Below are 21,978 nucleotides of genomic sequence, written 5' to 3' on the forward strand. Positions count from 1 at the left end.
GGGTGGTGATAGCTTTCCCTCTCTATCTTCCTTTTCCCTCTTTTCTCTTTCCTTTTCTTCTTATAAATGTTTCAATGAGAGGCCACGCTGCCTACCATTACGCTTTCAAAGTTCAGGTTGCTTCTACCATAAATAAAATGTGTAATCGATCATTTGGTGTCATTTCACCTTAATTTAGCCCGAGAAAATTACGAAACTGCTATGGCTCCCTGAGTTATCCAGGTTAGGTCATGACACAAGTCCAATCTCTTTCTTTCTTTCTTTCTTTCTTTCTTTCTTTCTTTCTTTCTTTCTTTCTTTCTTTCTTTCTTTCGGCGCTGTGTTATTCCTCCGTGGCCAGGAGGCTGCAGGCATTCCAATTCTCTTCTTCAAGTCCTTGTTTCAAAAAGGGCCCAAAATATGTTTTCTTCTAAGACGCAGCAAACGGGAAGCGCACAATGCAGCCGTTTCTAAGCCTCTCTTCTCCTTTCTCAGGGAGAAAGGAATTCACCAAGCCCTAGAGCCTGACTCACTCTGTGAGCATGAATTAACCAGGAATGTTCGAGAATTATTCCTGAATAATTCATGAACCTGAATTAATCATGCATTTTCATGAATTATTCATGAATAACTCATGGAAATGCAAGGTTTATTCATGCTCCAAAAAACCCAAGGCTTTCTCTCTTCTGCTCTCTCTCCCTGTAAGAAACAGACCTGAAACAAGCTAAGGAAAAAACCCCTATATGTAGATGGAAAAATAACAGGAATAATAATGCTGAAACAAAACAACCAGGAAAAAAGAAAGCAAAGTGTCTTTTTTTTCTTTGCAGTGGGGACGGCAGGTGGGAGCTTTCTAAGCCAGACAAAGGAGACCTGACAAGGAACTGTGGTGAAGGGACAAGCCCAAGGCAAAGAAGTGTCCGGTCACCTCCTCTCCTGGAGCAGGCAGCTGGGATCTGGATAGACAGGAGACATTTTGCAAGACTGAACACCTGGAGCAGTGCTAACCAGGCAAGGACTGAGCTCTATTGCTATCAGGATTGTGATATCTTTCTCTCTCTTTCTTTCTCTCTGTGTTTGTGCATTTCTGTAGTTTTGTTGCATTCGTTAAGGCAAACGAGCAACTGGTAAGTGGGGCAGGAGGGAGCAGCAGCTATGAAGATCAGTGTTTTTTCTTTAAATGTTAAGGAAAGGGAAAACCCTCTAGAAAGCTTTTTGGGGTTGGGCTGTTTGCTGTTTGGAATACGGAGCTCTTTAAAACAGAGCTGTGTTTCTGGGAGGGAGAGGTCTCAGCTACGTGTTTATCCCAGTTTCTTGGTCCGTAACCTTCCCTGTGCTCAGGAGAGGGTTGGATGCAGCCGCCTGCCGCAGAGCATCCAGCAGCAGGGAAGGGGATGCGGGGAGCGAGGCAGTTGCCGCACAGTTAATTTGTGTACGGTGCTTCCTTATGAGATTAAACCCTATAGCGTGTCTTGGCCGAGAGGAAAGGATTGGAGTGAGCCAGGCGTGAGGCTGTGCCGGCAGGGCAGGCTGGCAGGTTTGGGGAAAGTCATGGTTCCTGCAAGGAGCTTTGCTGTAGGTTATGATGATGTGGAGGGGGGAAGGAGAAAGTTTTCCAGGATGAACTGAACCTCCCAAGTGAGAAGAATCAAACCTAGGTTTGACCTTAATGGGGATGTAGAGGCAAAACAAAAGACTGCAATAAATTGGGTCATAGCTGCCTTTCCAACCAGCTTGTCCCCGCTCCACCTCTCCTCTCCCTGCCCCGGCTCCCTCCCATTGGCTTTGGACACCGTGGCCATTCTCCACGCGTTGCTAGCACAAGGACTTAACCCCAATCCCCAGAACCCTTCTGCCAAATCCTGCTGCAGAGCAGAGCAGGACGGTCAGGGGTGATGCTCTGCCAGGGCCCTTAGGATCTCTGGCAGGTGGTCTCTGCCTGGTTTTGTCCTCATCCATGATGTGTTGGTTGGACAGAAACCCTCCCTGAGCCTAGAAGCCCTTGGCTCCTCAGCTGCCCGTGTGGCTCTGGATGCTTTGAAAGTCACCACTAGCCTGGCTGTTGTTTGATCGCTGAGCTCTCCCATTTCTTCAGTGATTTAAACCTGCAGCTGTAAGGGGAGAAACAGGGTATCTCAGTGGGCAGAGCAGTGGGCCAGGACTCAGGAGACCAGCTCCTTGCAGCTTTGCTACTTGGCTGCCTTAGATGTATCTTTTGCTGGTCTGTGCCTCAGTTTCCCCATGAGTGAAATGGAGGTAATTTGCTGCCCTCCTTATCAAAGCACTTTGACGTTTACTGGGGAAAATAGTACAGGCAAAGGAATGATCATTTCCTGGAATACACTTGGGTCTTTTTGAGTCTCTTCTCTGTACTGCCTTGATATCGCATGGATACAATCCTGCGCTGTAGCAAATTGTTGTAGACCATGGAAGTCAGTTGAGCTGTGCTGGTTCAGACAGGCAGAGGAACCAGCCTGTTTCTGCTCAGGGGCTTATCCAGGGTCTGCTCAATGTGTCCTGCGTGAGAGCTGGTCCTGCCTCACCCCAGGTGACACGTGTCGTGGCTGGAGTTGTGGTTTCTCTTCAAATTAAACTGGGGCACACACTAAAGGCGCGTGGGGCTGTGCCCGTGTCAGTCCCAGGACAACCTCCTAGGGAAGGGGTTTAGGATGAGGCAAGCACAGAGGGGCAGGAGTGGGAAAGGACAAATAACTGGTAGAAAAGATGCAGGGACAAGTATTTTATACCTTTAGGCTGCACTGCCTCAGGTAGAGCATCATTTGCTAGTCTTCCCAACCATGGGAGAGCACAAAGCCGTGCTGTGATGCTCCCCTCCCACTCCCTCTGCACCAGGTGGGCAGCCCTGATGTCGGCCAAGCTCTACGTCCTCATCAGTTGGCCCGACGGCAGCCGGGTGATCAACATCGAGAACATCAAGGAGCCCCGTAAGCCCTTCCACCTCTATGCGGTGGGCGAGCAGGTGCTGGCTCGCTGTCCCGGCTTCAGTGGGCTCTACTGGGGGATGGTGGAAGGCATAAGTGGTGAGTGACACCCCTCTGTCCTGGGCTTTGCAGTTTGGGGCTGCTCAGTAGCAACCTTTAGAAAACTAATTCAGTGCTGAAAAGTCCTCTCTTCCTACAGAGCATAAAGATGTTTTAGAGAAGAAGCTGCTGGAAGATAGACAACTCCTGGAGAAGTTAAGTGAGTAGGATTTTTTGAAGGCTGTACCTTTCTACCACCATTGGGCTTTTGGGGTGGGAGGATGCTGATAACATTGTAGTCCTGTCATAAATTTCACAGCCCTAGAATCAGAGTAAAAAGCACTGAGCGGGAGGAGGGAAATACACAACATTGATACCCCATTGCACATCTTGCGTATCCACCTTGCTTTCAGAAGAAGAACCGGCCGTCCACAGCTTGATGCCACCCCAGCCAAAAAAATCCAGGAAAACCTTCCCAAAGTGGACCCCGGGGAATGCATCCAGGAAATACCATGGTGACAGGACTTACCCTGCCAAGCCACTGCTGAGGACGGTGGAGGCCAGCCTGCCCCATGACGCTGGCAGCTCCTCCATCATCAAGGAGAGACGTGCCCTGGGCAATGCGGCAGGAAGCCCCCGCTCACTGGCAGGGCCCCCCCACCCAGCCAGTGCCTTCACACCCCCATCCACATTTATCGCCATGGCTATGCCAGGGACTTCCCAGGGTGAAGAGGACAGGGTTGGTCCAGCTACCAGAGGTAACCGTGGCTGTAAATTAGGATATTGGCTTTTAGCCCTCTCCTGCCTAATCCTGAGTGGCAGGCTGGGTTGGGGACGTTCAGAGTTGCCAGGAGACCTCTGCTTTGTTCCAGGACTGTGTGTGCTTTCTCCCAGGACTACAAAAGTTAGAGATGAAATTTTGTGGTCCTTTCCACCTGGGAGATCTCCAGGAGCGCTGCCTAAAGGGAGATGCATGTGTGATAGCATATGCTATCTGCTCTACCAGGCACCAGCTCTGTCTCCTGGGCTAGCAGTTCTTTCCCCAGAAGCCAAAAAACAATCTAGCCTGCCTGAATAACTGTGAAATACCCAAAAGCCTATGTCTCAATTAGGCAATGTCCAGAGATACATTGGCTCTGCTTACTTTGCTCACTATGTCTTTTGTGATGGGAACAGAAGAAGCCCTTGAGAATACTACCTTTTGTAATAACAAATTTGCTATTGTTCAATCCTGGAAAGCATGTCTGCATCACTCTGTTTATGCAAGGGAATAACGTGTTGCCATGCAATCTAGCAGGAGTGCTTAGATAATCTATTCTGGAGACAAAGGGATTCAGGACCTTTCCAACAGCTGGCTTGTTCAGCTTGTCTCCCATCCCTGCCTGTAGATTACGTTGCCCTGGCAATGAAGAGGAAGTCAGATGGCATCTTGTCCCAATGCCAGCAACACATCTGTCTGAACAGGTAACACTTGAAAGCGCAGTGAGGACCCCGAGTGTTTCACACCATATATATTTATTTCATATTACGGGGTCTGTCCACTCTGTTTCCATACCCTGGTGGTGCTCACTTTGAATTGATGTTAATGTAGGCATAAACACAAAGTGCAGAAGATAATGGGAGTTTGTGTGGGTACAGCTGTGGTGCAGAGCAATTGAGTCCCTTGTGCTCTGGAGTCCTGATCCCTTTGTGGGTCAAATGGGAGCTTCTCCAATATCTGTGTGCTGGGGCTTCCTCTGCATGCAAAGAGGGATGCACAGGAGGTTGTCCACATGAAGAATCATGTGGTTCCAGGGTGGTGAAACACTGAAACAGGTTGCATAAAGGCATTGTATATGCCCCATCCCTGAAAACATTCAAGGTCAGGCTGAACGGGGCTCTGAGCAACCTGATCATGTTGAAGATGTCACTGCTCATCGCAGGGGGGTTAGACGAGATGATCTTTAAAGGTTCCTTCCAACCCAAATCATTCTATGATTCTAACCATTGCTATTTCTTCTCAGTCCATTTTATTCTTGTAAATGAAAACAGAATTGACTTTGCTTTGAATTCCAGCATTTGAATTACAGATAATTCTCATCAGGAATGAATATGAACATGAAGCTTCTTGTGGCAGTGCTTTTTAGCTTGCTTGTTTCTTCCAGCTGTGAAGAGCGAAAGCTTGACGCTTCGCAAGAGACGGATGATTTTGAGAGAGTTGAGAAAAATTTTGGTCCTGGTGAAATGGAAAGGTAATTAGCAAAACAAGACACTTGTTCTTAACTGTATTTTCCTCCTCACTACAAGAAAAAGCAGTGAGACCACAGCTGGGTGACAAAATGGTGCAATTTTGGAAGCAAGAGCTGCTGAATCTCTATATAATCAGAGCCAGGTGTTTCTGATTGTAGGGCTTGGAGTTAGAGATGTAAGAAGGCTCTAAAGCAGTACAGAAACCATAAAACTCTTGCCTATAACAATCAAGATGACATCTATCATGTGTGAACACGGTTGTGTGTTGCTTGCTTTATCATCGGTTACTTTGATGACTAGTTTCCAGTGATGAAGTAGCTGCTAGGGACAGTTTTACTGCAAAGAAATGGTTGCCAAAAAATCATGTTATAGTACTTGATTGTCATTTCCTGCTTGTCTGTTGTTTTGTACCACAAATATGTGCCTCCTGGGGCTTGCAGGACAGGGCTTATATCTTTCTTTAAAACTGAAAAGAAAATTCTGCACCAAACTCTCCATACATTGCATGACAAGGAGGGGTGTGTGTGTGTTGATGGTTAAACTCTGAACATTTCCAAGCTACTTAAAAGTCCAGATCATGCCATTCCTCTCTCTTGCCTTGCTCCTCACCCAGGCACAGCTGAATGGGCTGGCACTCTGGCAGGGAAGTTGTCCTGTACCTGCTTGCAGGAGGCATGTAGGCACTGCTTGGGTGGAGCTGCTGCATCCTTTAGCAATATTCATGGTAAGGCGATGGTGTCTTCTTGCCTCTATGCATGTTGTACTCTGGGTTTGATTTTTCAGAGCAGAGAAGATAGAGCAGCTGGAGAGGATGGTGTTGGACCTCCAACAGGATGTCCTCTCTCTGAAGAAGAAGGTGCAGAGGCTGGAATCCCTGTCCTTCCAGGAGGAACCCCACCGGCAGCCATGCGAGGTGGTGGAGCTCTTCAATGGCTACACCAAGGAACAGCTCAAAGAGACCATCCGGTTTGACCAGAAAATCAGCACTGCCTGCAAGACACTGCTCTACAAGCTCTTCACGTCTGACTACATCCAAAGCCACTCCATCACAGGGCGGAGGGGCAATACTTTCCGAGAGGCGAAGCCCATGATGGATGAACGCTGCATCAAAATCATTAGGGTGCTGTTGAAACAGAAATTTGGAGATCACCTCAGTGACACAGTGATCACGGAGAAGATACAAAACGTGCAGAAAGCCCTGAGGCAGAAGTTTAAGACAGAATGTCTCTGATGCATGGGGGACTTGATGTCTCTTCCTACCATGCTCATTGATGTACCTGAGGAACCCTCCCAGAAAAGACGAGTACCATCTGCTGCTGTTCAGCTGATTCCCCCCAAAGGAGCCAACCCAAGTGAACCGCGTGCTAAACACAACACAAACTTTTCACTGCCAAACAAACCTCTGCCTGCGTTAATCGAGCGGGAAGTTTGCCCAGCTTGGCTAGGTTTTTGCACATCTGCTAGCACTTGACAAGTTCCTTTCCATCCAGTCTGTGCGCAAACCTCACTGTGGGGTGCCTGTAATGATCTCTGGGCCTTTTTGATGGACATACTCAGAAGTTTGAGGGTTCCCGTTGGGTCCAATACGGGTCAGTAAGTCAGCTTTGTTCCACCTTGCAGTGGGTTAGGGAGAAAGACTGGCTCTGGGGTAGGGAGTCCAGCTGCAGGTGGACTTTGTGTCACCCAACACAGCTTCTCTCTGCATGCCTGTGGTTGCTTCCTTCTGCCTGTGGGACAGTATTTGCTCTCTTTGCTCCCAGTGAATGTGTTTTACAATTTCTTGCAATAACAGAAAGGCAGACTCATTAAAACAACACCATAAAACTTTCAGAGAAAGATAATTTCCATTTTTTCTGCTGTTTTAATGTAGCTGTATGGAAGAAGTGTCTTCACTAACAAAAATCTGCTGAACAAGAGAAGAAGTGGTCACCCAATGGAAATTAATTTACATTTTTTTCCCTTTCAAACCCAGATTATTTCCATGGAGAAATCCTGTACATTTTTATGACATAAGAGTGACAGATGGAGGGCAAAATATGGCCCACTGTAGCTACACTTTTCCTTCAAAGATCAAACATGTTATGAACACAGTGACTATAATTTAAATATACTGTATTTATATCCTGCTTAAGAAATTCCAGGTACAAACAGGGATTTTGCTGTGTGAGAGGCTATAGAGGAGGGCTAGAAAGACTTGCCTTTTCCTAAATAGTTCTGAGCTGGAGTTTGGGGGGGTTAAAAGTGTTTTTAACATTGAAAGAATAAGATGCTGACACCAGCCCACTTAACAGAAGTGCTGCAAAATACCAAACATTCCATTTTAAAGAGTCTTCTCAGACAAGAAATTGGTTTTCTAAGTTTAATTTTTAAATTATTCAGGAAACGAAATGTCAGTTGTTTTGCGTTAATCAAAACATTTGGTTTAATTTATATGTTTTGTTCTGTTTTCAAGTATTTAATTTCTTCACAGCTACATGAGAAATAATAACGCAAAATAAATGTATTGGAAAAACAAGGAGCTGTTTTGAAAGAAAAAAATTGCAGTGTGTTATTTTCAGAACTTTCCTCCCCTCTCTGCCTTTTTTTTCTAGTTGAAAAAACAAAATCATTAAAGTAGGGTTAATGCTATGAAGCATTTTGATTTTGGTGGGAGATATGCTTGCCAACATTTTTGGCAGTATTTTCATCGGATGTGTTTAACAGTCATGCTAAATTGCTGTAGCCAATAACTAAAGATATTCCTTCTGTTTTCCCAGTGCAAACGCTTTTCCTAACTCTCTATTATGCAAACATGCCAGTGATGATTTCTTGTTTGTATGGACCTTGACTTGAGCAGCAGCTGGAGCAGATCTACTGTGATCACTTAGAGCCAAGAGTGCAGCCAGTCCTTGAAAATACGCTCAAACTGAGCAGAACTGCCCCAAAACCTCCTCAGCGCAGAAATATCCCTTAAAATACAGCTGCCTTGCCAGAAGCGTGTTACCTTCCCACTGCAGGCAAGACCTCAGGTTGCTGTCACTGCTCAAGGGAACACCCCAGGAGATGTTTTTTCATGTTGACTTATGAAAGAGAAGATTGAGGAGGCACAAATATTATTCTGCAGGCACTTGCTTTGGCATCAGCCCTTGGGGCTTTCGCACACCTTCCCTGCAGATTCTGCTTCTCATTTCCCCAGCGGCATCGTGCCAGCAGCATGGCAGCAGGGAGGGATGGAGAGGACCGGTGCTTCAGACCCACCCCAGCGAGGGACCACCATCACCTCCTGCATGGCCGAGGCTGCATCCAAGCCGTTTCCCTGGGCACTCGTTTTCACCTTAATCTTCCCTCCCAGTGCTTCATCAGATCCCTTGCCAAGCTGCAGCCTTGAAAGCCAGCTCACAAATGTAATTTATTAAAATATGTGCTGCTGCTGTCCTCCCCCTGCCGAGCCCCCTCTGACGAGCTGCAGATCATTACTGCAAAAGGAGGGAGAAAAAAGACCAAGAGGACGGACTTACTGAGGGGAGCGACGGCTCCCGAAACAAGTTGTCTCTAATCAGCTCCTCTGGAAGCAGATGAGCTGGGTGACCTTTCTGCTTGAAAGGCCCTTTGGTGGCTCCCTTGGAGGTAAACTTCACAGCCTAACACGCTTACTGATATTCAGCGAGCGCTCCCGGGAAGCGGGGCTGGCGGCGTGGGCTGATGGATGCTCCCCGGCTCTGTGCACAACGCAGCCACGGCACTAACGAGCCAACACTCGAACAGGCCCTTCTCAGCAATAAAAGTTGTCCTTAGCTACTCTCGAAGGCTTTGATATGGCGGAGAGGGCTGAAGAAAGGCAACGCGGACGGCTTTTCGTTAAACTTCGTTTTTAAGGTATTTGTGAACCAGAGGCAGCATTTCCAGGGTAATTGGGAGCACTCGCAGACACTGACGATCAAACGTCATGGCGAGGATGCTGATGCTCTCACCTCCCTGAACTCCGGCTCCGGCTAATCAGCCTCGAGAGGGAAGATCACACAGCACTGAGATGTGGCATCCCTTCGGGGATGAAGGGGTCAGGGAAGATAGAGGAGGAGGAGGTGGGTTTATGCCAGAACCACTTCACTTGGGGATGTTCAAAGCCCACGTCTCTCTCTAAGTGACGAAGGGCAGCTCCACTGAATTGCATTAACCTCCCACTTTAAAAGAATTACTGGGAGAAGCCGGACAGGTCTTTCTGTTGAAATGAATCGCTCAGCTGAGTCTGCAGCATCTTGTTAAAAATGATGATCCTGTTCAGCTTCTGGGCTGTCTGGGTGCAGGAGGATGTGGGCAATGAAAACTGGGGTCAAAACTCAGGGTGGTCTTTAAAGAGGTTTTGCACTTAGTTCAAAAGCAAGCAGAAATGGGACTTGTCAACCTTTGTGAATATAGGACAGTACTGAAACGTCCACTCCTCCCTCCTTTTAGCAGGAATCAGAGCAACAAGGCTGTCCTCGGTGGTTTGCACGATTCAACCAGGGTGTGCAGCAGCTGAGCAGGGACCTTACGGGGCTCTGGGGCTCTCTGAGGGTCCTTGCTCCCCAGCACCCCAAAACACTGCGATGGGGCACTGCCACCCACCACCCGCTGCGTGGTTACACCTCTTTTGTTTCCTTAGGAACCAGCTGAAAGCTGTGTGTTACTGGCTGCCAGCGATACACAGGTTTTCAGGGAAAAAGGGAGCCTTCCCAGCCTGCTGTGTATCATCAGCCTTTACACTTCAGCTGGGCCCCAGCATGGGACTTCTGCAATTTCCAGATGCGGAGGTGCTGCTGACGGGATTGCTGACTTCACGTGGGGAAAAAACCCCAGCCAAAACAAGAGGGAAATTCTGTCATATTTAGCTGCATTTATTTCAATTTTAGCTCCTTGACTCTGCCAGGGGGGTTCTAGCGTCCATCACAGGCTGATTTTAATTTGCCCATTTCTTGGCTCATAAGAAACACACACCGCTAAGTCTCTCAATATCTGTACCCTGTGCATCCCCTAGAAACTGTAACGTATTAGTTTAATGAAATCATGCAAACTGTGAGTCTCAGTAACAGGAATAATGTATAAATGAAACTAAATCCCTTCCTGGATTTTAATCAAGGCTTACAAAGCCCGGCTGCCTTTACAGCAGTCTCAGGCAGCCGAGGCTGCACGATGCTCCAAGCTTGGTCGATGTACTTGGAAAAATCTTTTGACGTAGAATTACTGGCACAGCAGGTGGTGGAAGTCTCTTGTCCTTGTAGCTTCGTCTGGTTTGAGATCCTCCATCAACCAGCCAGAGGAACGGGGATGTGACCTGCAGACAGCTCAGCTAGGGGGGCAATGAAATATTAAAAGGACAAGCCTTGGTCTGTATGAGCTTGAAGCTGTGTGCCATCTCCTGCTGGTATTCAACACTCAGTTACTCAGTGTCATGAGAAGATTTTTTTTTTAATTCTGGTAAGTCTTTATCTTATTTGGCTTCAAAATGATAGTGAAAGAGAGAAAATGCACGTAGAGATGTGGCTCCAGAGCTATATGCGTGTATTGTATTTGCACTTCTGGAATATTTTTTTTACAAAAGTAATTTTTTTAATAATTTTACATTTTTCTTGAAAGCATACCTGTATATTTTTTTGAGAGTGCATACACATTCCTGGTAGGTGTGTAAACACATCCAATTTTATAACTTTAAGCAACCTTTCATGTCTCTGCTTCAGTCACATATTCATTACACATAATTTTTACCAGTAGTTCTCTGTCTGCAGTACATGATTACATTATTCCGACTCATATCTCTCGATCTCCCCCATCTATTCAGACTCAAATGGAACTGGGGAGATCGTTATTAAAACACAGAAAGCATAGAAATAAAATTAACCATAGCACCAGTTCTCTGTGTGCTGAATACACTGAGGAAATAAAGGGGCCTTCCACTTCTAATAAAATCTGGATATGAATTGCCTCATAAGAGCTTAAATTAATTATATTCAGAGGCCAAAAAGAGAGAAAAGAGAGAGCTTGGATCCTGCTGGCTGCAGGATGACTGCTCTTGTTGCCTTGATGGGCAGCACATTGAAACATGCCCTGAAAGCTTCAGAACCAGGCATGATGTTCTGCTCAGAAAGTGAGCTTCAGGACTCGATGAAACACTTGGGTCACAGGTCCACAGGTGGTTAAAGCCCCTCCCAATGAAATATTAATTCCATTGAGGTTGCTGGAGTTCTTTCCGCTACCTCTTGAGGGCTCAACCATCACTTCATTTGTCACCCAAGTCCCCGGATGGTGGAGGAAGGACGCTGCAGAGAAGCGGTGGCTTCTCAACCCTGTGCTTGCCCCACTCTGATCCTTCCAGGGTCCCAGGAAGGATTTGGGGTATGGACAGGATTTCTCACCTTCTTCATCTCAGTGCTGGAAGATGAAGGTTGGTGAGGAACATACTCCAGTTCATCTTCCTTGTAAAGCCCCGGTGTCCCCTTGTCAACAGCATTTAGCTGCTGTCCCAGGGCATCATGGTCCTCGTGAGATGCAGTTTGGAGACATGCTTTCTTTTAATCGTATGTTTTATTGCGTGCAGTTTTTTGTTTGGCACGGGGAGTAAGCTGAAGCAAAGGGGGCTGTGTGCCTAACTCAGTAATGGAGATATTAGCACCCCCCCAAAGCCTGGGACTGGATGGTGCTCATTGATTTTTTCTTTTAAAAATAAGCAGTGTCAGGTACCTGAGGGAAGAGGAGACTGCAGAACCGATGTATTCCTGGTAATGAATAATCGTTAAACTCCAAAGGAGTTTATTATTATTACCACTAATTCTAGTTGTACCGTGTCCAGAGACGTGGAAGGTGGAGATAGATGAGTTTGTGACCTACATATTACAGGCTAGATTTTATCCTGGTAATATGAGAAAATCGATCATTGCTTAAGTGAGAAGACTGATAAAATCACTGACTTCAGAGGAGCAACATCATTGCTATTATGTGTTCAACAAGCTCCCTGGAAAGGTGCTGGAGAAAGGTCAAATCCCTCTTCTGTACATCTTAAATTCAGTTTGCCTCCTGTTTCCCGGAGGCAGGAGGGAAGCAGTTAACACAGGCAGGATTTCCCCTTTGTGCTAACCTGCTCCTGTACAGGGAGGACATCTTCGCATTCCACTTATTCTCCCCCTGAGGTTTTTCATACCCTGAAGTCAGAAGAAATTGCCAGAAGTGAAGGAAAGCCATGGAAGTAGCACTCCAGCCATAGCATGGGTGGGCCAACAGTCAGAGGTTTAATGTCGTTCCTTTAAGGTGGTTTGGACCAAGAGTAAAATACTGTCATGATGTGGGAACCCCGCTCTTCTTCACACTCCCAAAATTACTGGAGCATGTTCCTTTGTAACTCGCTGTGTTATGGAATTGACCTGAGCAAGAGGACTTATTCCTCTCCTGGAAGACAAAAAGCAAAACTAGCTATAAAACACCCACAAAAAATGCCGTAATTTGCCCAGACCAAAAGGGAGGTGCAAACTGCTCTCTGTTTTTTGGGTCTTTGTGCAGCATATTTCACGATTCTCTCTTGAGCTGAACCAAGAAGTTGGGTTTGCATTCTGCAGAAGTACTGCCTTTCTGTTTGGAGACGTTTCTGTATTTCTTGGCTGAGTGGAAGAAACAAATATCAATATATTCATGACCCTTCCCATGAGAACATTAGGGTGAAAAATGAAATCAGTCAGTTTAATGGGTTGTTTTGGTAGTGGAATTTTACAGCTTATTGTAGTCTTGCTGTTAATTCAACTGATTCCTATTTATATAATACACACTGCTGGCTTAGTGTATACTCGGAAGAGTGGGCGAGGAACACGTATTTTCAGGAGGCAAAGCCATTCCTGAGAGACTCAGCAGCCCTGGGCAGACCTGCTTTCTGGTGAATGATTTGAGAGCTGAGATTGTCTGCCTGGTAGTTTTTCTGTAATTTCTACAAGCCATGATTCACCCTCTTGTGCTTGCACAGCTTAGAGGGCTGTATTTACAAGGTCACTTGTGAGCCAGCAATACAAACCAGAGTAAGGTGGGCATTTCCAAAGCACTGAAACAGGGTAGGGGACTAACAGCACCTGCAAAGCTCAATCATCATGTTTATTTTGTTTTATGTGTTTTCAAATACTTTTGAAACCCCCCTGGCTTTGAGAGCCAAGTCCACACTGCTAATACAAGAAAAATAATCGTTTGCAGATTGTGAGGTTCAGATTCACCCACTTTTATCAGGAACTTGCAGCAGGCTCAGATCTGGTCCCATGTTCATTAAGTGAACGTAGAGAGTAAGGAGGGATGGAGAAGAAACAATCAATAGTGAAAAACCTTGTTTGCAGACAGCTCCGGGGGTGAAAGATTATTTCCACACTCTCTGCAGATGAAGACTGATGTTCAGAAGTGCTCAGGAGTAACACAGAGCTGCCTCTGACCTGAGCAGCTACCAGCGAACGGTATTTTGCAGCTCCTGGATGCGCCAACTTTCCCGCGGTCCAGTGCAAAGTTGAGTAAAGTCAACGTCAGCAATGTTAAATATCTCCTGCTGGTAGAATTTAGCTGGATTTGATTCCTGGACCAAGAGAGCAATTCAAAGTCATGTCTGCACACTGTTCTCTAGGAAAAATAACCCACTAACCCTGCCTGCCGCTGCCAAACTGTATCATAAATCTGGAGTAATCTTTGATGACAAATGGCCTGGAAAGTGGGGAAGGAGGAAGCTCATGCTCTCTTGTGAGAAGAAAGATAAGTTAATTCTCGATTAGGAAAGACAGCAAACGGAGGCGCTTCCAGCTGCACAGACATTATCCTGACATTGCCTGTTAAATGCGAGTTAGCTAGAGAGTACGTTTTATTGGCCAACATGCCAGAAACTTTTAAAGAGAATAAAAACATAGAAGGGGAGGCTTCCATACAGGCTGATTTTGAATTTGTAATGCTTGGTTATTAAGAATATCGCACAGCCAAAAAAAATCACACGTGATACGCATATGGTACAAGTTAAGCTTCAACATGCTCTGTCTTTATAAATTAAAAACATGGACAAGTGGATGGGTCCCCAACTGACAGGCTGAAACATACCTGAGCACAGTAATTGGGGTTTTTTTCATTTTCTAGGCTGAAAACTGGGATGATGGTTTTGGCTAGCTGCTGTCAGCTCTTTCCATCCATCTCAGGGAATGCCAATGCAAAGTCCGATTTTCATTGCTGAAGTCAGTGTGAGTTTTGCTCAATACCTTCAACCATCAGAAGTTCAGATCCAAGAAAAGAAAGTTATCAAAACTCAGCAGGATTCAATTTTCAGTCCCTGGATTTCAATCTGACAACAACAATCCATAGGAAAAATGCAAATATTATTTTTCCTGCAGACAGAAATGAGAGAGGGTGCTGAGAGCTCTCATATTATTTGATCACTTTAAAGCCTTGCCTGCAGAAAGTGAATTGGTGAAATTCTGCTTGAAATGTGCTGGATGCATTTACAGGCAAAGAGATGAGACGAGTAAACCTTCCTCAGTGTGAAATAGCCTCCCCAGACTTTCATGTTTATCCACTTAAATACAAAGGTGAGATTTTTTTTTCTGGCTCATCTGTGCATTCACCCTGTGCACTTCTTGTTTAGCAATCCACTTCACCACAGAAAAAAGAATCAAAGAGGTTTCAGCTCTTTCCCCTACCCCAGCCTTTTCTGTCTCATAATGTTAATGAGTGATAATGCTTCATGATTTTTTTCACAGGCTATTGCTGCTGAAAATTGCTTTGGTGCATTGGGACTTTTATTCACTGGGTATATCAAGAATTTTCTGCAAAGCAGAGGAATAAAAACCAGGGAAGCGTTGTGGCCAGAAATCCTACAATGGTCTGACCTTTATCCTTTGTCAGAACCAACTTTGAAGGAGTGGGTCCTGTCCCCCCTCGCCAGCCACGTTAGGGATGAGCAGCACAGCTCGCTCCATCCCTCTCTTGCCCGGTGCACGATAACTCACACATCCAAAATGGCAACACTTTCCATCCAAATTGAGGAGTTGGTGGGAACTGGACAAAGCTTTTGCTTTTCATGGTTAATTAAGCTTATATCTATAAAACAAAAGGCTGAAGAAGATATTACCCGGGGTGAAATTAGCTGTGAAGAGAGGCTGGGGCAGCTCTGCGGCTCCATCCCTGCAACCTCCTCACTGCAGCTGCGAGCGCATCTGGCTCTGGGTCGGGGAGGGATCTCCGGGATTTGGGTAATGGAGATTTCTTTCCAAATGGTGCTGAGGTATGAATGTAGCCAGCAGAAATGGGAAGGACTCTCTGATGTACCAAATTATTTGTCTGGGATGAGTCTGTGACAGAGCAAACCCCGGTCTCTCCTCAAGGCTCTAGTAAAGAAGATGTTTTGTATGTGGCAGCGTTATCCCCAGCACGTGCGTCACCGCGGCAGGGAGCCGACAGCCAGAGCCTGTGCAGGGAGGCGATAATTTCTGCAGTCCTCTTGCCTTTCAATACAAAACCATCAAGTCCTCCACACACCCCCTCATTGCCCCCATGGCACCGGCACGTGAATATATAAATGCTGACACAGGGATTTCTTTCCCAGAGCCTTTGGGTCCCCGGTTTTTGTAGTCCCGTGGGGGATTTGAAATAGGAGTGGCTGCGCAAGTGATACTCTATGGCCAGATTCAAGCCCATCGGGGCAACCGGTGTCCTGTAAGTGCTGTCAAAGCAGTGAGAAATAGAGATGGCATCACGGAGTGCTGGATTTTTTGTCTTCTCATTTTGGCACTGAGAAAATGCTTTTGGCCTTTTCTGCCCTTCAGCGTTTCCCGAGAGGGCTGGACACAGGTGTTTCACAGCACTGCGAAAACAAAACGAGAGCTATCTAATACGTGGGTGAGGTGTCATAGCTTCACCGTCAACGTCCATTTGGAAGGGTGCTTTAAGGCAGCTGTATCCCAAGTTTGCAGAAGCTCTGGCAAGGGATTTCTAGACTCACGGCGTACTGTTTCTGAAGAGACGGCAGCTCTGGATATTAAATAGCCTTTAAGGGAACAGGAGCAGCTGCGCAATGTTTTTTTTAGACGAAAGCTGCAGCTCTGGCAGCCCTAAATCTGAGAAGTCAACAAGTAGATTAAACAGTACGGTTTAGCTCTTAGAGCCGAGATATCCAGCCTGAGGCTTGCCACTGAAATTGGTTATGTGAGACCGTAATTGAAAGGAAATCTGATATTTCTAAATCTTGCAAGGTGTGGAAGCTACAGGTGAACACAGACTGGTTGTGCATACGTAGGGGTGTGTGGTGAACCACTTAACTTTTCGTGTAAGCATCCACAGATCATCTTGTTCGATATTACCATAGTAATGGGCACTTGCTTGCATCAAAATCTAGAATAAGCTTATTAATTATTTATTACATCTACTTTCCTTTGCCCATTTTTCTGTGTGGAGAAGGGTGAGTGTGTGCCTGGTTTCAGCTTTTGATTACCAATTTTTTATTATCTCATGCAATGAGTTCTTACATCCTATAGGTGACCAACTTTTACATCCCATACTTGGAAAAATGGTGCTCTGAAGTGCCTGTCCTTCATCATCTTCTACCAGATTTGGAGTCTGGCCTTGGTCAGCACCATCTAAGGTGCAGTTCAGCCTCTGAATATTGAAATACTCTCACTGAGGTTTTTGGGGGTTCTGTGGAAAGTCCCATCCCTGCAGTGCAGACTGTGTGTAACAAAGTCGATTCCAGCACTTCTTCCTCGCAGCGGTTTTGGGTGCCACATAGCCCTGCACGCTGCGGTGGCTTGCGACAAGGCGGACGGATTTCTAGATGAGAAATCACAGCTATGAACTGAAGAGATAGAGCTGGAATCAGACCCCAGTGGCTAATTGAGCTGCTGGCTGCCAGCTGGACAGGAGATCAATGGAGAGATACACCATAATAATTTTATAAAGAATAGAGACACGTGTTACATGTGCAAATATGATTGGAAATGTCACTGCAAACTCATTCTTCAGGAAAAGGGCAGGACAACAGCGAGTGCTCTCCCTTTTCATCTACCCAGAATAGAATAGATTTTGCTCAAGGTGCCAACCTTTATTTCTCAGAAACAATTTTACTCCTTCTTTGTTCCCTGGACATAAATGCATCTGTTTTCTTTTGTTATTCAGAAAAAAATGAGGAAAAAACCCTCACTTATTCCCACTGTTCAACTTTGATAAAACTATAGCTTAGAAAACTCTACATATTAATAGTGTGAATCACTTAAGTGAGGTACATTATGTTTTCAATTTCCATGATGCTTTTAGTGTAGGCAACTTATCAGGGGCTGCTGTTTAATCTGTTGTAGCAATCTTGAACATTAAAGCCAGGTTATTTCACAAAGGGATGAATTCGTTTCACTGGGGAGGTTAATATCACCCATGATTATATCTGACATTTGGGCCTGGCATATTATTTTTCATACCATGTCTGAACGTAACTACCCACTCCTCGCATGAACAGTGTTTGAAGTGGGTACATTTCAAATATCTGCACACATCCATAAGTGTCATCCTAACAGCCTCATCACTGTAAATAAGAAAAGACAATTTAATGAACAAAATGGGGAGGGTGAATTCAGGAAATGAAATTTTCTGTAGTGGGTAAGCAAGCAATGGATAAATATCGTTGTCGTGCATGCCTGCTGAAGAAACTACAAAAGGGGAGTGGGTGCCGTGCTCCTTGGAGGAGCATCTCCAGAGCATTGTCACTCAAAAGCATCCCTGAACAAATGTTACTGAAATGCAGCTGACATGCAGCCAGGCCTCCCAGCTTCTTGCAGAGGTTCCTTTCATAATACAACCCACAACATGGCTTAGAGGTCTTTTCTCACCAAGAAAGAGGGAATATCTGAAGAGACAGGTCCAGAAGCTGATGTCTCAGAGTGAGTAACACTTCACATCCTTCAAAGCCAGTGGACTGCAGCTGGCTGTCAGCGCAGGGCTGTTCGAGTATGAGCCTAAAAGGGCTATTCAGAGCTGAAGATGGGAAAATTCACCTTGGATCTCAGTGCTGTCCTGATGAAGATGGTAATTCTCAGTTAGGGTAAGTGCCTTTCGTTCAGCAGTCAAGGGCGCCTGTGTCATGGACATCAATGACTCATCCAAGTCTCTACGTGAATAGATCTGCCAGCTTCAACTGTTAATTCTCTATTTGACCCCCACTTGCTCCCTGTTGTCTTTGGTAAGAACAGGCTGTTGAAGGTGAAGCTCCAGATGCCGTTCTTGGACATGAATAACTTGGTGAACTTACTGCCGCAAGATCTCAGCAATACCTAGAGCTGAGCAAGATCATAATGAAACCAGGGCCTTTCTACTTAAAATGTTAGCTCCTTGGTCCCATTGCTGTCATTAGCTAACCGTTTGCAATGTGTGGAAGCCAGCAGGGCCTTGATGTAGCCTTTGGATATTGGGGGGGGGGGGGTTGTTGGTTTGTTTTTTTTTTTTTAATTCACCGCTGTCCTATTTCTGGCTTTGTTTGTTCAGCCTTAGAGCCTTAGTTATGTCTTAATGAACTATGAAAACAGAGCAGTGGACTGAAAGGGAAGAATAGGACATGAGGAGAGAGCAGTTCAGGATAGGGAAAGAATAAGTGGAATTAAATTACCACCAATTTCTGAGGCACGACAATGCATTAGTGGATTTCATGGAGGATTCAAACAACTGATCTTGAAAAAATTCTCTTCCCAAAATTCCATGTCATCAAACGTCATTTCCACAGTCCCTTCCTTTGATTTATTTTCAAAGCTAGCTGATAATGCTCCCATAACGTCTTCTGCCTTCATCTTTTATCTGTTCCTAACACTGAGACTATAGCGGAGGAAAGACCCCAAAATAGCAATGGCAACAACTCTGCCCCTCATTTAATGCAGTGCAGGTAATTTGAGACAAATGAGACTGTGCAGGAATACAATATCAGACCTAAGCAGCCAGCAAAAGAAAGAATACCCAGTTTCCAGGCTCTCTGAGCACTGCCTGGGTAAAGACGCCAACACACGGAATCAGAGCCAGCTGCCCTTTGCTACCTAGCTGTGCTGGTTTTGGCTGGGGTAGAGCTAATTTTCTTCACTAGCTGGCACGGGGCTGTGCTTTGGATTTCTGCTGGAAACAGCATTGATGACACAGGGATGTTTTTGTCACTGCTGAGCAGTGCTTACACAGAGCCAAGGGCTGTTCCGCTCCTCACCCCACCAGCGACTGGCTAGGGGTGCACAAGGACTTGGGGGGGGCACACAGCCGGGACAACTGACCCCAATTGACCAAAGGGATATCCCATACCTTATGATGTCATGGTCAGCATATATAGCTGGGAGAAGAAGAAGGAAGAGAGGGACATTCGGAATGGTGGCGTTTGTCTTCCCAAGTCACCGTTAGGTGTGATGGAGCCCTGCTTTCCTGGGGATGGCTGAACTCCTGCCTGCCATGGGAAGTGGGGAATGAATTCCTTGGTTTGCTTTGCTTGCGTGTGTGTGTTCTGCTTTACTTATTACACTGTCTTTATCTCAGTCCACAAGTTTTCTCACTTTTAGCCTTCTGGTTCTCTCCCCCATCCCACCGGAGGGGAGGAGTGAGCGGCTGTGGGGTGCTCAGCTGCTGGCTGGAGTTAAACCACGGCACTGGCATTGCCCAGTGCTCCTCAGGGAGACTGTGGGATAACAGAGTCTCCTGCAAGTGGAAGCTCTACTTGACAAATCTGAGTAGAGCTAATCAAAACATAGAACTTCATCAAAATGAAGCCATTTGGATTAATTGCAGAACTTCCTGAACTCAACAGGGCTAGGATTTCACCCTGAAATTCCCCTGTTGCTCTTATACATATATATATATATAAATACAGTCACAGAGTTGTAGAAAAGAGGGCTGGGAGAGGGCATCAGGACATCACAGGTTAGGGGAGCTCCAGAGGTGAGTTCAGGGTACAGATAATCTTGCCTGTCATTTCAGAAGTGGTCAAGTAGAATATTTTATGTTTTATAAGACATATCTTTGGGCTACCCGAAAGCTTTCCATGCATCAGCCCAAAATTTTTAAATACGCACGTTTTCACCTGTGACACAGCATTGCTTAAACAGAGCGGCTCATGGAGGAGATCAGCTCTGGTCAGGGGAAGCCCCTTTGTGAAATGCACCTCTGGACCCCCTCTCCCCTCCTTGTTGTCCCCAAACACATATGCATCTGCATTCAGACCCGGTTCCAATGGGGATTGCAGTACTTATATTGTGGGGTTTTTATAACTGCAATTTTATTTAACATTGTCCCTGAAGAGCTCTGTAGTGTTTTTCAGAACTCCAAGTACAAGAGCTCCTCGAATCTTTCCCCTAAGTGTTCCTATTGCTGTCGGGAAAGAATATTAGAAGAGTGTGGTCCTGACTTCCACTCTCTCATTTGGAGTCTGTGATTCATGTTTTAGAGCATCCCGCTGCCATTACCACCAGCTCTGCTTTCCTGAGGTTTGTTCTGCAGCACCTCACACAGCAGCGGGACTAATGAGTTTTTATGTCCCATGGGTTTGTATTCTTTATCCCATATCTGTCCCCTTTCATTTCCGTAACCTCGACCCTGTCGGAACAAGACAGGGCAGCGGGAGGGCTTCTCTCAGGCTGCATGGATGCAGACTGGTCCACCAGTGCTTCAGCAGCGTGCTGCCAACAAAACATGAAGTTTTCTAGTTTGTTTTGTTTGTTTTACTTGGGCCGTATTTTCCACAAAACTAATATTTGAGACCCTTCCTTACTTCCTTCTAGTCATCCTTTCACCCATAGCTGAATGATTGTAAATGTTGGTAGTGAACTGAACATAAGAAGCAACCAGATCAACCAGTGCAGTTGCAGAAACCTCATCTCCTTTGGAAATCAGAATAAAAATCCAGTTGCAAGGATTCTGAAAGTGCAGGGAGGGGATTCACCAGCAAATGATGCCACAAAAAGTTCCTACCCAGGGGTGTTTGTGAATGCCATTTGATTAGAGCTCGTCAGCCTTGTGGGGTGGAACAGCTGGGCTTGTTAATCAAAATGCCTTTTCTATCAACATGCAACTATTTTGCAAGGCAGGATTATTTTAAACAAAATAATTATTTGTGAAAAAAAAGAAAAGATTTCTCTAATATCACATCTGATTGTGATATTAAGGAGTGAAATGTCATTTCAAATGGACTTTTTGGAAGGAAACTGGTTATTTATAGGCATACTTTGTAAAAAGAGGTCAGGACAATTGTCTGAATTGAAGAGAAGCTCATTAATTTTTTCTCTCTCTTCCTTCTGCCAGGGCAAACAGCTGCTCTCAGGCTGTGCTCAGCATGGACCTCTCAGCAGACCGGCAGTGCCTCTGCACCAGTGGCAGGATACACAGATGAAAGCTGCCATTGCTCTCCTCGTTAAGGATGGTCCCCACCGGGGAATGAGCCCTCCAGCCTCAAAGGCAAGAACGGGACTTTCCTACTAGGTGGCAAAACCATCAGCTGGATGAGGCCATTATTTCATTTCAAATTTATCTGGTTAGAGGAGGAGACTTTTGAGGTGGTAGTGAATTAGGAACATCTGAGAGTCCCCAATGCTGGTGACTTCCCTGGGTTTCTGTGCTCGAGCTGAGGGGTTGGGTTTCCATCTAGGGGGTCCAACAGAGGAGCTTTCCCCCCATTCATCTCCAAGAGGTGCCACTAGCAAACCCTGCCATGCTCCATCGCTCCTGCTGCAGGGGTGAGCTGTGTTCCTCTCGGACCTGTGCTGAGTCTGGTGCTGCAGGAGCACAGCCTCCTCCTTGGGCATCCTGCCGCCTCTCCAGCTGCTGGTCTCCAAGCAGG

At 45.9% G+C, this 21,978-nt stretch overlaps 1 protein-coding gene across 1 annotated transcript; it reads left to right on the forward strand.

Annotated features, from left to right (window-relative positions):
- Positions 1 to 2,845: 2,845 nt before the first annotated feature.
- LOC129214412 (uncharacterized) lies at positions 2,846 to 6,983 on the forward strand. Its single transcript, XM_054845974.1, has 6 exons — positions 2,846 to 3,020; positions 3,121 to 3,180; positions 3,374 to 3,718; positions 4,349 to 4,424; positions 5,105 to 5,191; positions 5,973 to 6,983. Exons 1-6 carry the CDS (start codon positions 2,846 to 2,848, stop codon positions 6,418 to 6,420), a joined length of 1,191 nt encoding a protein of 396 aa, XP_054701949.1. The 3' UTR covers positions 6,421 to 6,983.
- The last annotated feature ends 14,995 nt before the right edge of the window (positions 6,984 to 21,978 follow it).

This window comes from Grus americana, chromosome 17 (genome assembly GCF_028858705.1).
Source record: "Grus americana isolate bGruAme1 chromosome 17, bGruAme1.mat, whole genome shotgun sequence".
Lineage (NCBI taxonomy): Eukaryota > Metazoa > Chordata > Aves > Gruiformes > Gruidae > Grus > Grus americana.

Excerpts from the sequence above, each read along its gene's own strand:
- LOC129214412 (XM_054845974.1), top strand. The coding sequence starts at position 2,846 with ATGTCGGCCAAGCTCTACGTCCTCATCAGTTGGCCCGACGGCAGCCGG. Across the intron at positions 3,719-4,348 it reads GGTTGGTCCAGCTACCAGAG|ATTACGTTGCCCTGGCAATG; the intron begins GTAACCGTGGCT and ends CCCTGCCTGTAG. Across the intron at positions 5,192-5,972 it reads GGTCCTGGTGAAATGGAAAG|AGCAGAGAAGATAGAGCAGC; the intron begins GTAATTAGCAAA and ends TTGATTTTTCAG.